This window comes from Strigops habroptila, chromosome 2 (assembly GCF_004027225.2).
Source record: "Strigops habroptila isolate Jane chromosome 2, bStrHab1.2.pri, whole genome shotgun sequence".
NCBI classification, from domain to species: Eukaryota; Metazoa; Chordata; class Aves; order Psittaciformes; family Psittacidae; genus Strigops; species Strigops habroptila.
Genome location: NC_044278.2, coordinates 53,849,195 through 53,876,234, shown reverse-complemented (window position 1 = coordinate 53,876,234; position 27,040 = coordinate 53,849,195). Strand labels below are relative to the sequence as shown.

Below are 27,040 nucleotides of genomic sequence, written 5' to 3'. Positions count from 1 at the left end.
TCCAGACTTTGTTAGAGAATGTTTCTTTATTTACAATAGAGTGCGTAACATAAAATTATATTAAAATGGATGGTGATGGAGCATTGAAGTGATACCTGCACTGACCCCCTGAAATGGGCAAAGCTGGTCTGAGCCCAGGACTATTCTAATTGGACCAAGTATGAAGAAGCTCTGATTTCTCAGCCATGTGAATACTGCTGTAGGGCTGCTGACACCATTTGTGGCTGGAGACTTGTTTCTGAGGGTAGAACCTTCTGGCTTCATTATACTAGAGTTCAAAATAAATGCAATCGATCCCTCTCCTTTTTAAAAGTAACTTCAGAAAGCTGACATAACATTTCTTGTTTACAATATGGATGGGAAACTAAGAACGTATTTGCATAATTACAAAACATGAAACATGACTAGAGACATCCAGATTTTACTACTAAATCCATTTTTTTCTAGGTCTTAATGCAGAGAATGACATCTAACAAATTTCCTGTCACTCTGATTTTGACATTTGTGAATCCATGTTGTTCCAGTAAGGTTCGATATTCAGAGCCACTTCTCTCCTTTCCCTCTGTCTGCACAAGCATGTTCAAAGACTGCAGCAGAGCTGTACGCCTCTTCTTCTTCTCATCATCCAGTACCATTTCAGCCAGCAAAATCTCACAGCCTGATTTAAAAACAAAGGCATGCAACAGTACTAATCCACTATCAGGCAAGAGAATTTCTGCTATCATATATAGGATGCAAACTACCAGATGCAGGTGATTTCATTTATAATTTCTATGGATTTGCTCTGGTATAACTAATCCACCATTAAATGTATAATCCACTCCTCTCACAAACCCCAGGAAATTCCCTTCCACACTATGGAGGGATGAAACACAAGTCAAGTCACCTCTTTGTTTTCAGGGGAAGAGGGGATGACTTCTTGTAGACTTGGCATGATGGTTATGGAAAACAGTAAGACAGGAATAGTAGCTACATCTCTTTCGGATATATTACTGCTCCCCATTCATATTGAAGTGGTGACAAGCAGACAAAAGAGTGGATGGCAAGCATTACAGAAGCAGAGAAAAAGTCAGTGTTATTGTGCATTATTTCTGTAGGAATTGAGGCCTTTGTGGTGTGACTAACATAGGGATGCAAGCAGATCCTTAAGTGATTTCACATAGCCTCCTCCTCCATCTTCAGACCCATAAGCAGAAAGGGAATACAAGAGAGGGCTACTGACAAAACACTGTGTTTTGGCCTTGCATCTTATGTGGTGGTTTCTTTTGGCACAGTGCATGTACAGGAGGCCACCAATTCAGATCAAAATAGTACTAAAATAGCTGTAAAATGCTGCTTAGTGCTGCATAACATTTATATCTTTCTGGCCCTTAAGACAATCTCCTCAAAGCCATCCGTACACGTAAACCTCAGACATTTAACGATAAACAGTAAATTGAACATAACACTGCAGCTTCTTAGAGAACAGACCAAGATCTGGAGATAAAGTTGCTGGCTGAGACCTTGGTGTTAACTATCAGGAGTCACAAAAGTCCTTCTGATAGCTTATTAACAAATTTTCTTTTACAGACAGGTGAGATGAATCACCCTCTGAAAATGCCAGTTTTTTACCGATTGGAGATTCAATGTGAGTAGATGATTTGAATGCCTAATATTTAGGTGTCTCAAGACAGAGTGATGTAGCCCATTTGTTACGATTCAGTGGTTTCTATTCCCTGTCCCCTTTCCCATCTGATCCTCCTTTGCCTTCAACAGAGACACCTGGGAATCAATGTTCCTGGTTATACAGCAAATGTTGCTAGGTAGAGTAATACATGGCTATCATTTCTAAGTCACCATCACAATACAGCTTTGGAAGTCGGTATAAATTCTGCACACTCTGAAAGGAGGATACAGATAGATGGGTCATTCCAATTTGCCACAAAAAGTAATTTGGGACAGATAACATAAGGGCAATCTGGAAAAATATACCCAGAAAGCACAACCTTCAGAAATTAGACACAGTAAATAAAGTTAGTACCCGTAAAAAGAACAAAAAATTCTCTCTCCAGTCCCTCTTCCTGAAAAGGACTGAAACAGAGCTAATTTTCAACCCTTTCAGGAGCATACTTTGATGAAGAAATTTTGGCCATAGTTTTATAGGAGATAAAAATTAATAGTCATAACAGTCTCTTCTAAATTAGAAAGTAATTTAATCCAGATTATCATTGTTTAGCAAGGACGTAATATCCAGCCAAAAGATGAGGGAGTGTGAGGAGAGTGTCAACCCTCCAAAAACTGTTTTTTAAGAACAAAACCAAACCCCACATTAAATACTTCCACTATCCAGCAGTCAGCTAACACATCCAAAAATGAACTCACAGCCCACACGAAGGGGCTTAGCCATTAAATAGCTCTTCCCAAGCTTTTGTGCTGGGTAACTCCGATGATATACTACCCTTTGCTTCTGTTCCATTACTTTTCCAGGCAGAAGTACTGTTAATAGCTGTAACAAGGTCAAAAACTGATATGAAAATGATTGAGCTGGGACAGCCAACCAAGTTGTGTCTCTTCTTTCTTACAAACTTCTCTCTCTTCCTCAAGGATTCTTACCTCAGCATTCAGTGAACGAGTCCTGAAGTTCTTGTTTCCATTACTCATCTATCATTCCGTTAACCCCCATGTCTCAAGGACAGAAATTCCACAACTTCTCTGGTCAACATGCTCCAATGCTTCATTATCCTGAGAGTGCAAAGCTGTGGTACATTACCACAGCCACCATGCCCAAAGGACTAATGCTTAACGTGTATTACTGTTGTGCTTTAATCACAGAGTACGTTGAGGTTGTGTGGTAGCCAGGCACATTCGATTCAAATTTTACAGTCGGATATATAGTACTTAGAGGCACAGCTACAGGTGTGCCAACTTTAGGATTGAAATTTTCTGACTCAAACAGTTTATAGCAGCTTAAAGAATAGCATTATGAACTAAATGAATAATTATGAGATGAGAAACATGTGATTGCTGGAATGAGTCTCTCTCAAAATACAAACCTGTTAAGCATAACAGCAAACTCCATGTCAATATGGAAAAGACACACTTAAAATTCATTCAGTTGAATATTTTGCCTTATCTCTTTAAGTGCCTGTATAGATGCGATCAGTCAAATTTCCATTCATAAAAGCCTCCTGCCAAGAATTAAAACCCCAGTGATGTAAAAGTCTGGCATTTCCCTGATTTTGCGCAGCTGAAATGTTCTGCAGTAAGCGTATTTCTCATGATGAATTGAATCACTGTGGCACTTTCACTTTGCTCAGTGCTCAAAGTGCAAAGTAACTTCTGATTAAGTAACGTAAGACAAGAGTCTGCCAGACAGATGCTTGACCTTGCTCATCAACTCTCTTTAATTGGCTGAGGTTCATAATTCAGCATAGGCATGGCCACTCTCACACTGGCTTACTGGGATTATTGCTGTAGAAGTGTGACAGGCAAGAAACTCACAACTGATAGAGAAGAAAGGTAGTATGAAAGTGCAACTTTAATCTCCAGGAAGGCTTCCACTACAAATTACACTTTAAATAGAAAAAATAAATATTAATGAACTACCGGGAGAAAAAAGCAACTAAAAAAACATTAGGAAAGGTGACATTAGTGACAAATTACTTGAAGAGATGGGATACAGTACATACTTCTCCAACTAAAGACTAGAAGAACATGAAGAAACTTCTGTTTTTAATTTTCATAAGAGAATTTATACATAAACCCTAAAGCTCAAGTAATGTGACAGAAAACATATATGGCCATTTAAGCATCTTAAGAAAACCCCCAAACTGATAGGAACAGGTTTTACTACAGCCTGCATGGGTGCATACTGTGGCTGAAGTTTCTCTATGACATTATAAGTGCTGTAGGAATATGTTTGAGCTTTGTCCTATTTTCACTTGTTCTTGCGGTAAAGTGCTTAAAAAAAAAAAAAAAAAAGAGAGAGTATCCTTGAGATGTTTTTGAGGGAGGCCCCACAGAAAAGTGAAAAAGAGTATGGGCATCCCTGAATTCAGATAGATGGGACAGGTTTGGGTTTTTTTTAATTTCTAACAAAAATGAGCAGTAACCACTGAATACACTGCAGAGGAAGAATGCTCTTTAATTTTAAGGTCCAGGAAGATGAAGGTATTAAATGTGGCTCATGAAAGCTTTTAGTTTTAACTTGTCATGCTATACATCTAGACAGCAAGTCTGAGCTTAATACAGCCTGCAAACTAGCCAACATAACTGACATGAACGTATTTAATACATAGGAGGTTTGGCCAGACATTTCTTAAATGCATAGAACTCACTCCTGCAGAAGCTGCAGTCCAACTTTTATTCAAGGCCTGTAACAACTATTCCTTAGATAAAGAGTCAAAACAATCCTAAACTGACAGTATGTGATGGCTGATGAAGGGTACATTGCACAAGTGTTGTAAAAACTCAGCATCCCAGTCTGCTTCTGGGCATGCTATGGTGACAGGGCCTTGAAACACAAAACAACATCCAGTAAATTTTCTGTGATTTTAATTTGTACATTTGTGAATCCGTACTTCTCCAGCAGCTGTTTATATTCTGAACCACTTCTCTGCTTGCCTTCAGTCATACTGAGGGACTGTAGTACAGCTGTAGGAGGGCACGTCTTCTGTTCATCAAGCACACTTTCTGCCACAAGCAAGGCACTTCCTGCATTTCCAAAACAACCAAAAGTGGCTCAGTAAAGTTCTTCTAGCTTCAAGTTTCCAGTGTTTTGTTGAGAGGCAGTTTCAGAGAACCCTCACACTAATGTATTAATGGTATTCAGTGGCTGTCAGTGGCAGAACTTTACTTTCAGTAATCTCTTCCTGGAAGCAACCATTTAATTGTTAAAAGGAAGAGGGAGTTTAGAGCACTGTCTCCACTTCAATGAAGTTCAGATCACTTTTAGACTATGCTCTTAGACTAAGTCTTGTTTCCATTTGAAGCAAGCAGCTCCTGTTAGCACCTGTCATACCCCATCTCTGCATAAGAAGATTAAGACAGTCACCCACAATTATTTTTTTTTATTCCCCCCCATAAATGAGATTATGCTTTATGGCCTAGATCTAATTTAGAATGCTCTCTTACGAAACAAACCTTATAGCTAGTTAATCCTGTTGGATTAAAGAAGCAGTTAATCTTAGCAGTGTAGGCTTTTCTGCTTTTTGTCTTCTTCTTTGATCTTTAGTACTGTTCAAACATGAGTCATTGTGCCATGGCAGCCAAAAGGGCCAACCGTATCCTGGGGTGCATCAAGCACAGCATTGCTAACTGTCAAGGGAGGTGATTGTTCCACCGTACAATGCACTGGTGTAGCCCCACCTCAAGTACTGTGTGCAGCTGTGGGCACCTCAATATAGAAAGGACATCAAACTACTAGAGGGTGTCCAGAGGAGGGTGACCAAAATGGTGAAAGGCCTCGAGGGCAAGACTTATGAGGAGTGGCTGAGGTCACTTGACTTGTTCAGCTTAGAGAAGATAAGGCCGAGGGGAAACCTCATCACAGCCTACAGTTTCCTCAAGGGAAGGAGCAGAGGGGATGGTACTGATCACCTCTCTCTGGTGGCCAGCGATACAACACAAGGAATGGAATAAAGCTGTGTTCAGCTTTATTTCATTTTTTCTTAGTAGGTATTAATATAACGCAAGCATAGATGTTCAAGCAAAGGCTACTATTATTGGACAGAAAAAATACACCTTTTTAATATGAACTTCTAACTCATTATGTTTATGCATTAACATATACTTTTAAGCCCACAAGATGAAAAAAACTTACCTGGTTTGCAAACAGCCGATATCTTGCTTAAAAGCACGTGTATTTTTTCATCAGGCCAGTCATGAAGAACACGTGAAAGGATATAAAGATCTGCTTCTGGAAGATTATCCTTGAAGAAGTCACCTGTTGGAAAGCAGAGTTAGTACATTCCTGCGGAAATCACAGAGGACATTCCTACAAAATGAAATGAAAATATTGCAGAGAAATGAGGAGCTTCAGCAGAGGTAAAGAAAGAAACAAGAATGAACAGGTATAGGTATGCACTGATTTGCAGATAAGGAAAGCATAGTTAAAGAGAAGAGCAGAACACAGGTAAGAATTCCATAACATATAAAAAATGAGGAGAAAGCCTAAAGCAAGGAAGGAGACATTGAAATGTTTTGTAGCCACCATGTTGATCTTGCCTAGAAAATAAAAGCCTGAGATAAAGACATGCAGCCTCTGCTCCCAGTGGTACTAAAAACATTACTAATTCATACTTCCTTATTTATCCACGTTTTCCAACTATAGCCAGGTTTTTTTATCCCCACAGGCCTGGAAATACAATGTCCCCATTTAGCATGGGTGTGCGTGCATTGCCTTGCACTAAGGGGTTGGAGCAGGGTAGCAGACCATCTTCTGCAGCAAAAGAGCCTGCACTGTGCTCCAGGGTGACAGAAATAAGACAAAAAGATCATGTGTTACATTTACCTGATACAAATGTTACTGGAGCTGTGTGTTCTGCTGAAGGCTGAAAGTAAGAGGTGTTTGCAATGACTTCTGGAAGGTCAAATACTGTGACACTGAGATTTGGGTATATTTTCACTAATTCATGAGCCAGAGCTCCAGTGCAACCTGTTGAAAGTTTAAAAAAGTCAAATCAAGTCTTTTCTCCCAGCATTTGCAGACATTTTTAAAGACAAGGCTGTATACAACACTAAAATAGAGACATCAAATCAGAATTAAAACTACACACAAAACAAACCAATTCCAAAAGAATCAAAACTTTTTGTTCTAGCAGTGTAGTGTTTCAAGTTTGACACCCCAATACAGAAGGATTCAGAAATCAATCCTTCATTACTTTTGAAAATCTTGGACATGCCAATGGACAGCAACAGCACAGTTGAAAATGGAGCTCCCAGCCCAATATTCTATCTCATGGGCCACAAATCATCTTGTTTTCTGTGTTGAGCTGTGTCAGTAGGTAACTGATTGGACAAACATTTACTTACTTCAGTCTACTCAAACACCATTTAAGTAACTCTGCTTTCAGTCAACTGCACTTAACCCTTTTATTCTGACATTACCATACCAGAAAAATAATAGTAGATAATAATGCAATCTTAGTAAAAAAATACATTTTAAGTAATAAAATATGGAATTGAAATCAAGCTTTTCTCTTAAATTTGTATACAAGTTCAATTCCAAGCAATACCTCCTAAATCACAAGCAGATTTAAACCGTGAAAGATCAAATGCTGTAGCCACGCCTCTTGCTGTCAGGTGGGCAATGCTGTGCATGGCAGCCATAAAACGTTGCTTCACTTCCTGGCTGTGATAATAGTCCTAAAAAGAGAAAAAAAGCACAGTAATTGAAGTTTAGTTTCGTGACTTAATTAAAACTACGTACAACCACAGCAGTAGGTGCACATCATTAACATTAGAACTCTAAAATTAAAAGATCAGTTGAAAGTGCCATTGACTAATTGCTCATCCAAATCCTTTGCTGTTTCACTACAGCGATACCAAAACTAGGCTAACAGGACCTTAAGTTTCCAAAAGCTCTTATTTCTGTTTATCAGCTGTGTATGAGGGATGTAGACATCTCCTTTAGGGGACTGGCTTCATCAGCATCTAGAAGGTAAGTACAAATTAAGAACCTCAGGATTTAGTCTGAAGCACACTTTTTAGCCAGCTCTGCTGTCAGAGGTAAAGTCCTGACATGTTCTGCTCACTCTACTAGCCCTTTCCTTACACAGGCAGAAATATTTATGCCCCTCCACCTGCTTCACCAGGAGGATAATTGACAAGTCTGCATCAACACAGAATGACTTTGAAAACAGCTCTGATTATGCAGTCGGCACAGACTGAACTGAATGCACATCAGCATCAAGTGACTGGCATCCAGCGTGGAAGAGGTGATTATATGATATGACACTACTATCTGGTGTTAAAAAAGGACACAAATGTAAACAGGCCCAGAGGTTGTTCTGAGAGTATGTTAGCTGGATGGGCAACACTTTAGCCAGAGAATTTTTGTCAGCCCTTGAATTTCCTAGTATATTCTGTGATTGCTCCAGCACTTTAGAGTCTAAAGTTGAAAGGAACAGAAGTCTAGGTCTAGTTGCATTGTGCTTCTACCATTTCTGAGACTGACCAACTTTCTTCTCTGTTTGCCCCTAGATCAGTTCTGGGCTCCTCACAGCTAGTTTTGATACTAATGAGAGTTTATATTACCTTAAATAAATCCTCTGCTTTCTTTCCAAAGGCTCGATGGTTCTGCCTGCTCCCTTCTTTGACAGCAGACTCCAGGAATGTGAAGAGAGGCCAAAGGTGGTCATTAGAGTGGATAATGTAGCCATGAAGTGAGTATTCACCATCTGAAGTCAGATACGTATTTGTTGAATCTGTATTACTGTAACCTTATGGGAAGAAAACAACTGTAACCAGGCTTTGTTTCAGTATAACTGTTGCTTTAAACCTGAAGGCATGTCTTCCTGCATAGCTGTTAAATAGCTAGCAAATCCTGATGTTATCTTTTCTGTGCAAATATTTATATGAAATAATTCTAAAAGTCTTCTTGTTCTTAAAGGAGCAAGTATTTTGTTTACAAAAAAAGAATTTAGATACTGGATGATACAGATAAGCATTGATTTTTTTATTTTTTAAACCAGAGTAGCTCAGCTAGACACCTAATATTTAATGGAGAGTACTAGAAGTTCCTCATTCTTGGCTGCATTTTGCTTTAGATTACGGCTTCTCCTCCCCTTAAGTTCAAGCTTTCTCCAAAATGTTTTGCCTTCAGGGCTTTCTCCTTGGTCTTGTCCTCTAACAGAGTTGAAAACCTGCTTTATTTCCTTTTCTTGACACTTGACCATTTCAAGTCTTACAATGTAAATGATGCATATTGGAAACTTGTAACTACATAGAGTGGACTGAAAGAGTTAATCCTGACTCCCTCGCCTATATACACCTTCAAGCACTGTTCTGGTTAGGGGCACTAAAATTTAAGTTGTCCACAAAGAGGAACACATTCCAGAGCACTCCTGGTTAAAACCCTGATTCACTGCTGAGGACTGTGATTCTGCATTGCTGCATCAGGGAATGGAATTTGGTCCTTATTTTAGACAGAATGATAGGATCATTTAGGCTGGAAAGACCCCTAAGATCATCAAGTCCAACCGTCACCCCAGGGCTGCCAAGACCACCACTAAATCATAAATCGCTAATCACTAAATCACTGTGGGCCTCATCTACACAGTTTTTAAATACTTCTAGGGATGGTGACTCCAGCACTTCCCTGGGCAGCCTGTTCCAATGCTTGACAATCCTTCCAGTGAAGAAATTTTTGCTAATACCCAATCTAAACCTCCCCTGGTGCAACTGGAGGCCATTTCCTCTTGCCCTATCACTTGTGAGAAGAGACCGATACTGACCTTGTTACAACTTCCTTTCAGGTAGTTGTAGAGAGCGATAAGGTCCCCCCTGAGCCTCCTTTTCTCCAGCTAAACAACCAGTTCTTTCAACCAATCCTCATAAGACTTGTGCTCCAGGCTCTTCACCAGCTCCATGGCCCTTCTCTCACTCCAGCACTTCAATATTTCGTAGTGCGGGGCCCAGAACTGAACACAGTATTTGAGGTGCAGCCTCACCAGTGCCGAGTACAGGGGATGATCATCTCCCTACTCCTGTTGGCCACACCATTGCTGATACAAGCCAGGATGCTGTTGCCCTTCTTAGCTGCCTGGGCACAAGCTGGGTCAAGTTCAGTGGCTGTCAGTCAGCACCTGCAGGTCCTTTTCCACCCGGCAGCTTTCCAGCCACTCTTCCCCAAGCCTGTAGCATCACATGGGGTTGTTGTGACCCAAATGCAGATGATATGTCTGAGCTATTACACTGCTCCCTGAGACTGCCCACACAACTGTCAACTTTTTCTTAGAAATCTGGTCAGTGCTATATTCAGCGAGCAAAAGCAATCTAAGGTTTCCTCAAAGACTTGAATGTGTTCATTACATAAAGCCTGCCCCTAGATGAAACAATTCCAGCTACTAATAATGCAAGCAAACAAGCAACAATCCATTCCCCTTTCCCCAAATTCCAAATTACCCACAATATCAAGTTAAACCCTGTGACCTTCAAAGCAGCTCTTCCAGTCCTGCATGTCTTTCAGTACTATATGCAGTTGCAGAGAGAAGGAATTAGTCACCTTGTGGTGTTTTCTCCAGTAATCCAAGAGCAGCACATGCATCAAGGAGTCTTTCTGTTCCACACACAGAGGTTCCAACCTCATTTGCAATATCCACAGCTTTCAGTGGACCTTTATTTTTCAAGTGATCAAACATCTTCAGCTTAGAGGCTACAAACAGAGCCTAAATGTAGGGAAAAAAGCCTGTTAGCATACTGTGTTTAAAAGACTGCAATCAATGAACCTTTTGCCTATAATTACTCTGCAGAACTACTCTTTAAGTGCAACATAGTTTAACAAAACTCCTAAAAATTGCTATGATAATTATATCATCTGAGGGTTTCCTTCTGTCTCAGAGGGTTTCATTATCTTAGCCAAGTAACAGAATTTTTCCAGAGGTGTTTGGGAGAGAAGGGAACTCAAAATATTCTGCAGTGCAGCCTACAGATTTCGTATGAAGACAACCTCTTTATTCTGGTATTTACCATATCCTAATCTGTAAGACTGTTCCATAAGGTCAAACATTCTTAAGCATCTGAACCAATGCCAAAAGATCAAATTAAATTTGATTTACCCAAAACATAAGGAATGGAAAGCTCCACTAAGGCAGTGTAACAGTTTCAGCTGCTGTAATACTTGTCTGGTTAATAAAAATTAAGGGGGAAAAAAAAAAAGAATAAAACTTCAGAGCACAACTGTCCTACATGCACACCTTATAGAGCACAGGAGCGGAAGCACACACAGCAATCACAGAATCCATTTCTTTGCAACTGAAGGCAACTATAATGCACTTAATCAAGGCAGTCAAGGAAAAAAAAGATTGACATTCTGTTTGATAAAAATCAAATGGAGAAAAAGAGATTAACTTTGGGGAAGGTCTGCTACTGTGTGTGTATATATATCATATCATCTTCATCCTCTTTTTACAGTTTCCTCTGTTATTCTAATGAGAACATATAGCTGAGATTTATTATAATCCAGGCTTTCACAATACCGAGCCAACTGCATCTAACCTACAATCATTTGGCTTCCAAGACCTGTCCAATCTTTGGACTGATACCACCCGAAAACTGTAAGAACAGGAAAGAGAAAGTAAGAAGCGAGGTCAAAAACTTGGCTGATCCAAATCACTCTTTCTACCATTCTATAATTCTCAGTTCAAGGAGGTAGGGGGAAATCAAAGGAAAAACCCCAAAGGTCTGAGTATGGATCAGATTATGCAAATTCAGAACATACTAATCTTGAGAAAGTAGGATTTAACTCTGATCCCCTCCTGTTCTGCAACAGCAGCTGTTCAAAGTAAAACAGGTGGCAACATCTTCAGCAGGAGGAGGCTTCATTCTGCTTTATGAAGTCCTTGAAACAACACTGAAGGACCAAAACGAAACAGAACTTGAGAGCTTTTGTGAAACTAAATGCTTTTGTGCTCTTATCCCTATTCTACAAGCGGAGAGATGCTGTGTTTTGTCAGATCACAGGAAGCATTCATTGCAACTGGTAATTAATTTTACAAAGATTCAAGCCGTCAGGAAAAAAAATTTCCCACTAGTTCAACTCAGCACTTCATACTATGACTTTACACTGGATTAGTGGGAAAGGAAAGCTTCTGCTTCTATTTCCAGCCTCTACCCTCTATTTACTGCACAAAACCGAATTCTACATCACAGAAGTGTAAAGAGTGTACATAATTTGATGTCTCCGTATTTTACTGAAATTGAAGAAATGCTAAACATCATCTCACCCATTCAAATACATCAAAACCCATTCTCTATAGATACAGAAGCTCAAATGCAGCAATCTCAAGGCTGCTTTATTCCAAGTCTCTCAGTACTGCTTTGCATGCCTGCAAGCAGCACGCCCACAGACCTACGGTGACCACACTATGGTTTTCCTTCAGATCTGAGTACAACTTTCTGTTGTTTCAGCAAAACCATTGTTCACTGTCTGGCGTGTTTCCCTCCATCCCCCTCAAATGTGTTAAATCTTTAGTTCCAGGTTTGTCATTTCACTGCCACTTTAGCCTTTTTTTTCACCTCTTCCTAAAACACGACGATGGCTGATGGATATCAGTGATCTATTAGAATGATTGGTGTTTATTTCTCCTTTGCATTCTTCACTATTGGCTTCACCACGCTGGAACTGAGTAGAAAAACTGGTAGTATTTAAAATGTCTAGGTACTCATTTCTCATCACACTTGGCTGATACACAGAGCATGTGATCTTCTGTTGGTAAACTGTTACTTGTATGTCTCCTTCAGATACTGCATGGATATTATCAGCTAAACATGAACATGAAACAGGTTATATAAAAATCTCTTTAACATGGAATAAAAAACCCCCTAAGATCCTCCACAGAATTCTAATGCTAAGCATTAGAAGTTAGAAAGCAAATATAATATATACAATTATTGTCACAGTTTTAACTCAGATAAGTTAACTATATTAAATGCTGTCTTTGCAGAGTATACAACAGGTAACTTCCTGCCTGATTGTGCTCTTGTGATCAGTAAGAAGAAACGCAAACCACCAAACCAAAAACACAAAAAAACCTAACCCAATTTTTTCCTCTCAAAAGACATAATTTTTTTATCAAATGGGTAATTAAAATTCCATAGAAGAGATAAAAGCAAACACCAAAAAAAAAACAACTCCAACATTTGTATTGCACCAGAAGTTTCAGCTATCTTGGGATTCTCTAGTACTTTACCGGTTATCTTTTACTAATTATTACTACATTCTTACACCAGCTCAAGTATTTCACATTACCTGTTATATACTGAAGTCTAATGAAACAACTGTATCAGCCAGCAATGTAGTAAGCAGGGTTTTGGGTTTCTTTTTTTCCTTACCTTTGAGGCTCTAAATCCATCCATCAGCTCTAGAATTTTAGATGGAAGTTTTGTTGCACTTTCTGGCATGCCATTCTGATTTTCCAGAGACACCATAAACCCAGTTCTGACACTAGAACTGTTTTCAGAATTATAAATAGCTCCTGATGAACACATCCTGCTGCTGTCCAATTTACTAGCATCTTTGTGCTCTGTAAAATTTGCAGATTCACTTTCTCCATCACTTAGGTTCTCAAAAGTGTCCACAGAAGGGATAGAGTCATACTTTTTATGTTGTACATTATGTTTAGAAGGCGGATAGTACAATTCCGCTAGCTTTTTGCAGAAGTGATTCAGAGGAAATCCCATCACATTCAAGAAGTCTCCGTGGACATACTCAACTAACATTCCACCGAGGGCCTGGATTCCATATCCACCAGCCTTGTCCCTGGGGGAGGAGAAAGCAAAAATGACATATATATAATTACAGTTAAGAGTGAAGGTAGCACAGATCACAAATACTCCAGAAATAGCGCAGAGTCTGAAAGACAGACAAGTGTACTCAAGTTAAAGGCAGATTAAATCTACTAGTTAGACTCAATGCTTCAATTTATAAATCACAAGACAAATACAAGGATCAGTATTTCTACTAGGGGTGAGCAGCCTAAGGTGTTTATGCTTTGGACAGTCCAAGTACCATAGTAACCTAAGCAGGAGGTTACATCAGCTGGCTGCAGTTAGACTGCATTCTCCAACTCCTGACTACCAAAAAGGTAACAAACCAACATTACTATTGGGTCACCTGGCTGCATACTGACCTTCACTCTATTCCACAAGAGGCTGAAGAGCCTTTAGGAATATGTTAGCTCCAAAAGGAGCTCACACTGAAGAAGACATCTTAGTACTCAAATGACTGTAGTATACATCTAGTGGATCTTAGTCACAGGAATATCTAAAATGAGGATCAGGAAGATAGGACTTTCCTGGGGAGGAGCAACCTATCCAAATACAAAACCCACTACTCTCCCATTCAGCCCCATCTAGTTCTTGTATAAACCTCTGAGATATAAGCAGAGTTGTAGTTCTTAACACTGTGCTCTTAGACGCCATCTTAATACTAGTAATTTGGCACACAAACGTATTTCCACAGAAATATGTTTTGGAAATCTGATTTGTCCTTAGGTGTAATTATGCAAATTGCACTATGTGGAATGGAAATGCATACAGGCACATAAGCTGCAATAGTCTCAATAGTTTTTATTGTCCACATTTAAGGAACGAGGCAGTTAGGAGTGTGTTTACTACAAGATAACACCAGAATCTGGAAGCCTAAGTCAGCAAGCTTTGAAACCAAAGGTCAGTCAGTCCCAGACCTATTAACTTAAAATAGTATGGAATTACACAAAGTACTTGTGAAAGAAGGTTACTACACAAAGAAGATTATTGATTTTTCATCTTAGATTTGATCAGAACCAGCTCTTAGTATTTTTAGAACTTATTTCTGGATTCTCTTTTTGATAGTCTCCTAAAAGAAACAGAGGATCAGTATCCCAGCAAATAAGATTTCTGAATTGCTATGAACTGGGGAACAGGGCTTTTCTCTTAATCTTGCATAAAGCACCAATATCTAGCTTCATCATTGTTTAAATTATTCCTTCTTTTATAACATACTTAAGACTTATAACATCTAAATTAAAAATATTCTAATGACTAAATAGTCATTTCATTTTTTAAATGAAGTAGCAGTCCAGTAGGATGAAGTCATTCTGGCATATGCTGACGCGGAGGCAAAAAACATTGTAACCATCAAAAGCAGTGATATCATACTCCCAGCAAGGAGTATTAACACAATTGCCCACATCTTGTTTATTTTTATATAGAACTTTATATCCTGGCATTGGATCCTGAGAAGGATTCTCTACTACAAGTACAGCTCTAGTCCAAATGCATGAGGCTATGTAATTAGTAAAAGTTCCACTGATTTTTCAATAAGCATCTTCCATGCTAAAACCCAGAGTCTATCAGTATTTACACAGCTCTCAACTAGCTCTGGCTAATCTGACTGGGTTTTGCAACTGGATACTTTTATCAGCATAGCACTAACTTCAAGGCTTCATTGGCAACAGTATGCACAGCATCAGTTAATTTATATTACAATGAAAATACAACTCACTTTAAAGACCTTCTGACAAACTGCAAGATCACTGCTGCAACTGAAACATTTTTCAGTTGACCAACTGTTGTAAAGATACATGATTTCAGGAGGAATGTGTGCAACACCCACTGTTTTTTCCTAAAAAACCCAAACAACCCCCAAAACCCAACAGACCCCCAAACAAACCAACCCACAATATACAATGGGGGGAAAATAGACATAAAATGGAGGTAACTCTTGAAAAGGCAACATTAAAGCACATTTCCTTTTTTAGGTGTAGAATTTGAACATGCCACAAAATAGTATATCCATGTATACAATATTTGTATTGTCCAACTGAGAAAAATGATCAAATAAAACACTTTTGCACTAACAAGCACTCCGGCTCCTACAGATAAAGGGAGATGCTTGGTTGGGTTTTAGGTGGATTTCCAAAGGCAAGAACACATGTCTGACAATACATGTGTCTTGGCCCATATAGCCATGAATGTAGAACAACTATTTCATACAGATGAGTCAACTGTAGCAACATGACAGGTAAAAAAATAAGGTTCAAAGTCAGTTGCAGTATAAGAACAGCACAGCTCTCTCTACTTCTGTAATCCTGCACCTGGAAGATTTTTGCTCTTATGCTCTCAGAGCTGATAACCTCAAGCTATCCATGAGCTTAGTTATGCTGTGAGACTAACTATTTGCAATATCTAAATGATATATTTGCTATAGCTTTGAAGGAAATAACTCTTAAGAGAAATCATACAAAGGAAGAAAGACATTTACATTCTACATTTTATTACTTCATAGTTAAGTCTAAAACCATACAGCTCCAGCCTCCTTTTTCCCCAGAGTGAGTAGGGTCCTTTGATTTCATTGTCACCATTCAGAGCAGAGTTACCAAAAACCACACAGAATCTTCAGACTGGAAGTTGTTAGCAGAGATAGAGGAAGTTGTTCACAAGCGAAAGATTACAAAATAAGAAGCTGGATCAAAGAGGTGCACAGAAACTAAGTCTACTCATTACACAAGTCCAAAATGGTTAAGATTACTACAGTCCACCCTTCTTTTTACAGAGCAAGAAAAGATCTGCCAGCCAGCAGAAAATCCTTGGTTGGAAAGAGAAACAGGAATAAAATAAGAAGGGAAAGGCTATCTTTCTGCAGCCAAAATTTGAGGGGTTTTATAGCCTCATCACAGACTACCTTGAGACAGTGCTTTTCCCTCCTCCCTTATTCATACCTTAAGTCAGCTATATACTTTTACAATTAGTCCCCGAGTCACCAGTGACAGACTTTAGAAATACTAAATGCCAATTTTGTCCTTGCTATAAAAAGAACTCTGTCCAATCCAAATAGCACAAAAGAGGCAATCTTCTTTTAGTTTTTCATGTGATCGTTGAGTTTTATGTTTTCAGAAACTTAAGAAGCCATTAAAAAAAAATAAACAAATGGTCATTTGAACTGCAATAGTGTTTAGAAAAATCTATCTGCACATAAATGTGTAAGCAGTGGGTGGCCACAGAGGAGGGGAACCAAAAACCCCAAACGAATTAAAAAATCCCATAAGAGACTTCACCTGACTGTTTTGCAAAATTTATAAGGACACTACTACTACTATTTAGTAGTTCTTTTACAAGGCCAAAGCAAACTCTTCCTATTCTCTTGAAGATTGATTGGCTTCTGCTTCAGAGAGTAAAGAAATACATTCTCTGAAACTCTGGTCCTTGAGAAGCCCTTGCTGTCACACACCCTGTTTAGCAGAATGAACAGAATCACCCCGTGATGCTCATGAGCCATTTTGCTTCAGCACAGAACTGCTAAAGCTTATTTTCTTCCAGAGGAAATAATCAGAATATTACAAAACATTTTTCAACATGACATTCTTCCTAAAAATCCATGGTCATTTCTCCTTCATAAAACTGCAGTTTGATCAGCTGCTAAAGATCACCTTCCAAAACTCTGCTAGGAATTTCTGTTACAAACTGCATTCTTGCCAAAACATTCTTCTCTGCATAATCCGATTTAGCTTCAGTCTCTGTAATAAGCTGGGAACCTTACATGTTCAGAAAATATGCCTCATTTACAGATAAGCACTTACATAAATCCTAAATCTACACTGGTTCTCTTTCCCCAGTAAAATGTGACTGTATTGTTTTATAGCACAAATGAGTTTATATTATGACTGATATTCTTACACAGTCAGAATTTAAGTTACAGAGCCAGAAGTTCACCTCAGATCACCAGATATGCCATCCATAGTGCTAACTATGGCCTGATTTGCCTTCACTAAGCTTCAGCTAATACGAGGGGAAGGAAAATTCTGTCTTCAAATAAGTACTTATTAAAAAAAAAAAAAAAAGGCAAAATAAACACAACAATCTAGTCAATTTCATCTTAGGAGTAGTTAGGCATTCTGTTCTCATCCTATTTATTCTGGGAAATCAATGTTGTCTGTAAGTAATTAGTATATACAAAGGTAGAGGAAACACAGAAGAGATATTTATCGCATAGGAACACGTATAAGATGGCCACAAGAATAAGCGAAAATTTAGTAGGAATTCCTTGCAACAAAGCAGTGCTATTTTAATAAACTAAACCAAGTTCTAGTTTCTTTCAATAAAGTTCTCCAATACTTACTCTATTCACCTCTTTTATAATGAGAACTATCCATTGTCTCAGGTACCCAAGCTCCCTGAATGCCTCTGTTAACAGGGAGGTAATTGTATATTGCATGAGTGATTGCTCTAATCCAGAATATTTCAACAGCCTTCACTTTCCAAATTTGTTAGGGTACTAAAAAGCTAGTTCACTTTCCCTGGAGGAATCATAGCTCTAAATAAGAAGAACAGAACACCTACCTTGCATCACCCATGCTATCATTTATCAAATACACACAGCAAAACTTCGCAGAACATGGGACAAAATCGTTTTATGTTCATAGCCAATAACACACCCTAAGGCCTATTCTTAAATACTGTGTGATAGTTTCTGGGTCTTACTTACATTGGCTCCCCGCTATGAATGTACTCCCACAGAAGATCTTCAGACAGGTCAGAAAATTTTACTTTAGTCTCTTCATAGAAATCAGTGACTTCCATCTCTAGCTGATTATCTACAGAAGAGAAAAGGTATCATTAAAACCAGAAACTGTAGTTTAAAGAGTGCAACAGCTCATTTTTATTTTGTATTCAGTTGACATTTTTGCTTGGGGAAAAAAAAAGGTATTTCACAGATGCATGAAATGACCAATAGTGCTCTTTAGGGACAACGGACTCAACTTTTCCCAGAAAGTGAAAGCTTGCATTTTCAACCTCCACAGTCCTGTCTTGGGACTCTTCCTATGTGGGATGTGCTCTTCAATTAACAATGCTTATGCAGAACTATTTATGGACTGCTAGCGTACACATCCAGCACTGAGTACAAAGAAGGCTACAAACACCCTTCTAACTTTATGACTGTTGTCAAAGAACTCTTAACAACCCTTCACAGTTAAACATATAGCTGTTATAAATGCTTGAATATGGATGTACATCTGCACTGCAGACTCAGGCATCCAGCAGTCCCATCAGTAAACGTCAGTGTAATTTTTGTATCATCTCTCAAGAAATAACACGATTATTTCTGTATCTAGAAGTGATTGAGAGAAGGCCAGAGGTGCAATAAAGAACTGCACACCTGGGTGTGGACCCTGTCGCTAAAAAAAAGAAAAAAAATCAGCACAAGATGAAAATTCCATGTGTAACATGTATGTGGTGCTTAACAACAGCATTTTAATTATAACCTAAAACTAAAAACGTATTCTAGAAAACTCAATTGATTGAATCCCTTGGGAAATATGCAGACTTATGGTAATTTCATTCATTTGACTATGATGTGGGTTAAATCTGTAAACTTCAAATGAGATGTGCTGTCATAGCATTAGTAGTACAGTTGTGTGCACTTTTACTTTCTTCCTAAACAATTATTATTCTTGCTGGATCGCTCATAGGAACCCCTTTGATAACATGTTTTATTTATTTTGCAGCAGCTCTCTTTCTACTGTACTAGCATATTAGTAAGAGTACTGGATAACTGACTATTTCTGTTATAAGAGTTAGGAGCAATCATTTCAGTAAAGATTAAAGCTGTAAATAATTTGTCTATGACTATGTCCAGTAAAATTTCAGAAAAATGGTCCATGCAAAAGTTGCACTAAAAGAATGTTGGCGTAATTATCAGAGGAAGTCCCTCAAACCAAACACTCCTTAAGTTATATTAATGGTAGAGCTCTCTTAAACCCCACACTTGCTTGCTATATAAATTATCTGATAAAGAACACTAATTTATTGCTCCCTACAATTCATTAACAGTCTGAGGCATTAAGCCATTATTTCACTCATCCCCTAAAACTTCCCTTATTTACTGAAAAGAAAAAAAACACGCAACTGCTTTTATTCATCAGCTAGTGTAAACAGAACACAGGAACAGTTAAAATGGTTCTGAATCTGCCCAGGCCCACATTTTGTAGTGCCTTACTTGAACTCCATTTAGAATATTCCCACAGTTTACACTAGTCTTTTAATTAGTCCTATAGCTTTCAGAGACAGCATTTATGAAGTCTATTGTATTTTGTCATCCTCCTTCCTGTGTGAAAACTGAATATAGTGAAAAAACTGGCTTTTGTAGTGAGGTTTTAATTTACATATTGGTAAGGTAATTCTCATCTGCAGTAGAAAGCCAGTTCAGACTGTACATGAAACATTTCCATCCTGTTTCTTCACTTGTACAAATCCTTATAATTTTTAATGCAAACACTGAGTTTTAATAAAATGACACATATACCTTTACTGCTGCAATGTACAATAGCCACTCCTGTGAAAACACTGTGCTCTTTCCCATTCAACCTGTGAGGGGGGAAAAAAACCATGGTTTAAGCAACAGTTTTATGAAATCTGCCATGTGCAAAAATGTTCTATATGATTATGCTACTACAGGCTGAGACAGACCATTATATTAATATATCACTTGATGTATTATCCAAAACAAATAATTTTTTTTTATTCCAATATAGGTGAAAAGACATTGACAAAACAAAAAAATACCATAGAGTCAGACATTTCAAGTCTCCAAAATCTCACTTGTACTAATGCCCACAGCAGTCCATATCAGCTTATTTATTGTAAACAGGGAGAAGTGATTATTTCAAATGCATAAGAAAAAGCCAATCAGCATAAACACTACTCTTACGGGCATCTTCACTGAAAGTTGGCAATAAATACCTAGGTGATGCAACTTAGACTAAAAAAGTGATAGGCAACTAGAGCTTATGTACTGATTTCATCGAGACTGGCCCCAGGGATCCCAATGGCAAGACAGAGGAACAGATGCAGAGTGCAGAGGAAGACAGCCTATGCTCCCTCCTACCCCAGAACCATGGGCTCTTTGGTAGTGGACCCAGAGCGCCACACTGCGGCCGATTCCTTTTGAGGGCTTCAAGTTTTTAATCTAATGTGTAAGCAATGGAAGTGTAATAAACAGCATAAGAATTTGAATCTTTGAAGAGCGTAATTAAGGAATAGTCTCCTAAAGATTGCCAGTCTACCTGATCTGATCAGAAGCATCTTGCACTCTTACTGTTCCCCCCAGGATTCTACCTAATTAATTGTAAGATGAAACAGTGAGTGAGAATTTTCATCTGACACCTTGGATATATGCAAGTATGTATCTTGTCTGCACTTTACTCTTTTCATAGAGAACAAAATTAAGAGGAGTTATAAAACCCTAAATTTTAAGTGTATTTCATATCCAACTGACCCACTGAACTTAGGCAAAACCCCCCCCCAAAAAAATAAATAAAACAAATATCAACCAACCAACCAGCCAAAACCAAAAAACCCCAAACCCAAAACATCTGCATGTGCTAGAAGCAGACTAAGCTCTATATATACATAAAAAAACCCACCCTACCTGAACTTGGCATGATTTCAAGCGAAAGCAGGTGTGAGGAATCTCCTGCCACACTAATATCATAGGCTGCTCTTTTTTTTTTCTTTGAAGACTACTACTTTTAAATTAGTAACATGCCACAAAGGATAAAAAAATTCAGCCTGTCATAATTGGAAAAAAAACCAAACCAAAACAAAACAAAAACTCCACAACCGAAAAACCACAGGTACAAGAAGATAACATTAAGCTTCTACAAAAAAGTATCCTTTAGGAAAAAAGCAGAAGCCTCAAAAGTCACCATGGAAAACAGTAAAACTACAGAATTTAAAGCAATTGTCCACAAACATATATCACCATGTACTTTCTTGTACATGCAATATTCTTCTGTGAAATGTCAAGCCTGAATGCACTTCTATGATGGTTCTGTCCTCTTTCCCATCATAATTTCTCTACATCTCTCCCCACCCTGTATCAGCTGAAGCATATGTACAGTCTTGTGAGTAAATGACTCTGAAAACTAATCCAAGTGAAAACAAAATGATTCATTATGCCCCTGATCAGCTTCCTAAAGTGAACAGGCAAGAGCAAGCAGCTGTGGCTAACACAGAAGCAAGTCTAACTTTTTCAGCAGCAGAACTGGCTTACACTATTTAGAAGTCATTGGAAAAAGTGTATCCATAGAGTTCTTCATATACATTAATGAATCTGTACAGCTCCTTTTAAAACAGCTTAACGTACACATTTGGAATCTTACTTAAAACTACAGACCTTGAGAGCATCCTATATGCGTCTTGCTTATCAACTGGTTTCTCCAGGATTTGCTCATCCACAGACTAAAACAGAGAGAGAAAGTGTGAGGCTTTTTCTTACTTTTCAGAAACTGAGGTCAGAAATTATGTTTGAACCATGATTTCAGCCAGGGCTTCAAACATGAGTCACTGAGTAGAGGAAGAAGCACAGGTATTTTGTCAGAACAGATGATTTATTACCAAGCCCATAATCAGTGTGACACTCTACCCTCCAGTGGCTGCAGCTCTCAAACAAAAGGGTAATTCAACCTCTCCTGTCCTTAACCTTTCGCTGTCCCTGTGGGGATGACAGGTATAAAGTGATGCCCACTACAAGGCACAACATCGAACAGTTCACATGATCTGGACTTCTAGACAGTCAACAGCTGCCTGAGAACAGAATTTCCCTTACATACTAGACGATCCAAGGCAATACTTAATGTAATGTTAACGTCTCGGCAAAAATGGCGGCAAGGCTTCTAGCATTTAAGATACCAAAACCTGCCTTGTCGCGAAAAAATACCCTAAAACCCACACCCACAAAACCCAAGAGATAAATCACATTGCAGGTATACGTTCTCAGTGAAGACAGCTTTCAAAATTTAAACCTAAAGATACAAGTACTTTCTACATTTGTCATAAATTAAAACAATGCTAAACCACAGAAGACTTCTTACCACAATAGTGTCTGCTCCGATGACAATATCAGGTGTTCTCAAGTGTTTCTGCAAAGGCATAAAAAAAAGAAAGTATTTCTCAAAAGAGGAAGAAAGAACAAAACTTTTTAAAACTTAAGGTAAGAAAACAAAGTTTGCTGGTTTACAGGTAGGACTCTACACTGGCCTGAGAACAAGACAATCCTTTTGTAGTGTTTACAAAATAGTAATAATTCATATGACCATAAAAGTGAGGAAAACAGGAGGCATGAGCAGACTATTCCTAGGTCATGATTTTACCTAAATATATTACTGATGAACAAATGCATCCAAGAAAGAACTGCATTCACAAAAGTCAATCTGGTTTTCAAGGTGGCGGACAGAATTCCCTTAAAGAAAGTGCCAAGTGTACGGAAGCCAGGGAATACATCCCTCTAGGATTGTTCTTCCAAGACGAGTTTTGCTAAAAAAGGGAACACATACACTCCATTTTGGGGAATTGAGAGGTAGGAGTATAAACTTAAAAACTGACTGTCGTCATAACTGAGATTTGATTGACTTGCATGTTATGAGGTACATGGTTATTTAACACAGCAAAACAGGAAACTTGTCTGTAACTGTGATAATTATATTAAAAAAAGTTTGTAGGGAGGTGATTTTTCTAAAGAAAGGCTGTTGATGTGCTTTAAATAGAACTAATTCCAGGCACCATTAAAAAAATTTCCATTTTGAAACCCAGTGAACTAGCATTATCACAGCATAGTGTTTTGCAATGAAAGGCCAATATAAGTCAGTTAGCGAGGCTGGGTTTAAAATCCACTCTCCTAATGTTATACCATTCTCTGAAAAGAAGTTGACAGAAACCTGGATAACGATTTACATTGGACATCATGCAATATTTGTTTTGAAGAGGTGACTTCTGGCAGCATTGTTAGTTTAAAGTGTTCAAAATTCCTTTTGTGACATCAGTATAGGTTCAAACAAACATACTCCTCTCTTCCAGAGCTGTATTATTAAGAAATTATGCTACATTTTGTGGGATCTTAATCAGCTACACTTTGAAATAGGTTCTCATAGGGAACAACCTTATGTACTCAAACACAGTGATCACAGCCAAGGGCAGAAGTCAAATATGCCACTGATAGTATAAGTTGTATCACTGGTTTTGACAATATTTAGGATACAAAATGGATGCATTGACTACAGAACCTGAAATGATGTCAGCTTCTCCTTTCTTAAAAGGAAATTGTCTGTTTCTTTGCCCGGAATGCATTAACACTGAATTCGTCTTTTTCTGCTTTCCCCCAGCACCTCTATACTCACAAATTCTGAGCTTGTTGTGGTTTAAACCCAGCTGGTAACTCAGTACCACGCAAGCCACACACTCACCCCTCCCTCCTTTCCCCCTGAAGGATGGGGAGGAGAATCAAAGGAATGTAAAACCTGAAGGCTGAGATAAGAACAGTTTAATAACTAGAGTACAATATACTACTACTACTACTGATAAAGGAAATAACAAGGGGAGAGAATATAAAACTAAAAGGGGAAAGGAAAAAAAACCAATAAACACAAGTGATGCACGATACAATTGCTCACCACCCACCAACCAATACCCAGCCCAACGTGAGCAGCGATCTGGGCCCTCTGGGAAACTCCCCCCACTTTATATACTGGGCACGATGTGCTGTGGTATGGAATACCCCTTTGGCCAGTTTGGGTCAGGTGTTCTGACTCTGCTTCCTCCTGGCTTTCCGTGTCCCTCACTGGCAGAGCACGAGAGAGTGAAAAGTCTTTGATACAGGTAAGCATTACTCAGCAACAACTAAAACATCAGTGTGTTATCAGCATTGTTCTCAGACTAAAGTCAAAAACACAGCACTGCAACAGTTACTAGGAAGAAAATTAACTCTATCCCAGCTGAAACTAGGAGAGAGTTATACTCCTGTCACAACTGTCCAAATTTAACGACTGTTTGATGAAAGCTACGGTAAAGCCCTGGATTCACATCAGTGTGTTTTTCCACAGAGTCTGCCTCCACAAACAACAAATACCTGGAGCGCACAACTGTCCAGCCACACACCTGACTGTTGGAAGGAACTACAGAGTATATATATATCCCAAGCAAGCATAGGTGTGCTGCTGACAAAAGATATAGGCCACTTCTGTTTGTGGCAAGCCTGAACTGCAGGCACAAGTCCTTCTTTTGATTTGGTGAGCTGATTTCAGGAAGCCATCTTTCACAAATGGCAGAACAACATGCATTTGCCTTCAGTGGGGAAAATGCACTCAGAGACCACCTAAGAAGTACATGCAAACTGTCACAGTAACACACACCACTTACAAAGACAAAAATCTCATTGCTGAAATAGCTGGTAACTTACTACGTGCATTCTGTTTGCTACTTCAAGAGCTTTCTGTTTTGCTGTTTCCACAGCATATTCATAAGGGGCTGCAAAATATGACTTTTCGAGTGTCTCCTTAAACCAGGATGGAACCACCTCAAATCGCAGGCCCTGTAACAAACAAAAGCAATACAGTCAATCTGATCTTGTTATTAAAGGTTGCTCCCAAGACATATTAAGCAAGTGACAAATCTGATCTTTGCTCTTTCCACTTTAACACCCCTCTCGCCCCCAACACACAGGGGGGAAAAAAAACAGTGCTTCTATTATAGTTTTTGGTGTATACATATCATTTACAAGCAGCCCAGAACATAAAACCCCATCAGAGAGAACTTTTAAACTGGTGTGCTTACTTGATTTCACCCTTATTATTTATTAGAACTTAATCACATCAGTAATTTCACTATTCTTCTCCTATAAAAATCTAACAGTATAAAACTTATACATTTCACAAACAGACTATTCTGCTATAGGGTATTTTTTACTGAATCCATCTATTGCACTTTACCTGCATATCAGTAGTACACACTCTTATGCATATCAGTAGTACACACTCCTACAGGAGATTTGCCACCCACACTTTATGTGTCATTACACATGTGATAAACAGAAAATATTACACAGTTTCCATATGGTTTTGTCAAACACACACACCCCCATTCTTCCTACTTCTTGCCTCCAGGTTACACCTGTAAATTTACTACATGCAGCAGGCACATTGTGCTTCTATTAATTTTGTGCATGCTTGAACCTTGGTGCTTCCCCATGTCTCTATTTTGAAAACAATACACCTTTTCTGATTTAAATTCAACTTCTCCCATTAAGAATAACAACATTAAGCAATCTAAATCTGATGTATTATAATACCCAACTGCCATTCAAAAGCTCCCTGCAGCCTGCCCAATGAGGTCAGCATGTTCCTCCATGGAGCCTGAATGGTCTGAAGGATGGATTACAGCCTCCTTCGTGCTCCATTCTGCAGAATGAATAAGGGACAGCTACCTATTCTCCCCTCTCTACCCCTCATAATACTAATCCCATGAAGATGTCATACATTTCAAAAGCCAAAGTCAAATTTCCATAGGTTTTGGTATTAAGTAGCTAAAGGGCGGGCAATGGAAGCACATTTTTAATTAATTTAGTCCACTGTAAGATCTTCCAGATTTTTCTATTATATGCCAGAGATAATTATGCTGGTATTTCCCAGTCTGAGCGAGTCTTCCATTTGTCTGATCACATCACCTCCCTGTCAGGATACTTTAATCCATTCTCATTAACTCGATGATACGTGAAACTGACGCACACGTACTTGCTTACAGAGGAAACATGACCAAGAAATATTGGTATTGAAAAACCAGTAACATTTCTATGTAAGCCAACGTGCATACAGGGACAGCACCCGCCATCCGAAGCCCAACCGCCGGGCCTGCCCGCCTCTGCCCAGGCCGGCAGGCGGGACGGGCTGGGGAAGCGCCGCCGCCATCGTCCCCAGGCACGGCACACGCGGCTGCCGCAGGAGGCACGGCTCGGGCTTGTGCCGGCCCTGCGCCGGTGGACCGGCGGCCCGAGAGGCGGCGGACCCCGCAGGTCCAGCCCGCCGCTGGGCGCCTGCCCACCCCCAGCGCCGGGTGCCGGGGCTGAGGTGCAGCACCACCGGCCTTCCCCCCCCGGCCCAGGCGGGGCGAGGCGAGGCGGGCACTCACCACGTTGGTGAGGATCTCCTGCCGGCGCGGCGAGGCGCTGGCCAGCACCACCCTCTTGCTGACCAGCTTCCCCAGCACCGGGTGCAACACCATGGCGCCGGCCGCCGCAGCCCAGCTCGCCGCTCCGCGCAAGTCGAGGACAGGCCGCGGTGGCAGCAGCGGTCTTCTACGACGCCAGGGCCGCGGGGCGGAGCCGGGCTGGGACCATCCCAGCGAGCCGCGGAGATCCCGCGGGGCGAAGGCGGGGCGGCCCGCGGGAACAGAGCGGGGAGGGAAGGAAGTATCGTCGCACGGCGCGGGCGCGGGCGCGGGCGCGGGCGCGGGCGCGGGCGCGGGCGCGGGCGCGGGCGCGGGCGCGGGCGCGGGCGCGGGCGCGGGCGCGGGCTGGAGCGCACGGTTCTGTCTC

General features: G+C 39.7%; 1 protein-coding gene and 1 long non-coding RNA gene across 3 annotated transcripts; one reads left to right on the top strand and one right to left on the bottom strand.

Annotated features, from left to right (window-relative positions):
* Positions 1 to 11: 11 nt before the first annotated feature.
* Positions 12 to 27,040, bottom strand: ASMTL (acetylserotonin O-methyltransferase like). 2 transcript variants are annotated; one of them, XM_030477291.1, is made up of 13 exons: positions 26,635 to 26,937; positions 24,911 to 25,042; positions 22,551 to 22,598; positions 21,854 to 21,918; positions 19,982 to 20,043; positions 18,164 to 18,272; positions 13,033 to 13,459; positions 10,205 to 10,367; positions 8,236 to 8,420; positions 7,215 to 7,344; positions 6,491 to 6,634; positions 5,801 to 5,923; positions 12 to 658 (listed from the first exon to the last, which is right to left on the bottom strand). In XM_030477291.1, the coding sequence occupies exons 1-13, from the start codon at positions 26,725 to 26,727 to the stop codon at positions 444 to 446; spliced, it is 1,896 nt and encodes a 631-aa protein (XP_030333151.1). In that variant the 5' UTR covers positions 26,728 to 26,937; the 3' UTR covers positions 12 to 443. The 2 variants fall into 2 exon arrangements, with proteins under 2 accessions (XP_030333151.1, XP_030333150.1); XM_030477290.2 differs by lacking the exon at positions 12 to 658 and adding an exon at positions 3,500 to 4,692 and having other exon boundaries at positions 26,635 to 27,040.
* LOC115604310 lies at positions 5,830 to 24,634 on the top strand. The gene is made up of 3 exons (XR_003990222.1): positions 5,830 to 6,024; positions 8,267 to 8,363; positions 24,555 to 24,634. It is a non-coding gene; the product is annotated as an uncharacterized LOC115604310 (long non-coding RNA).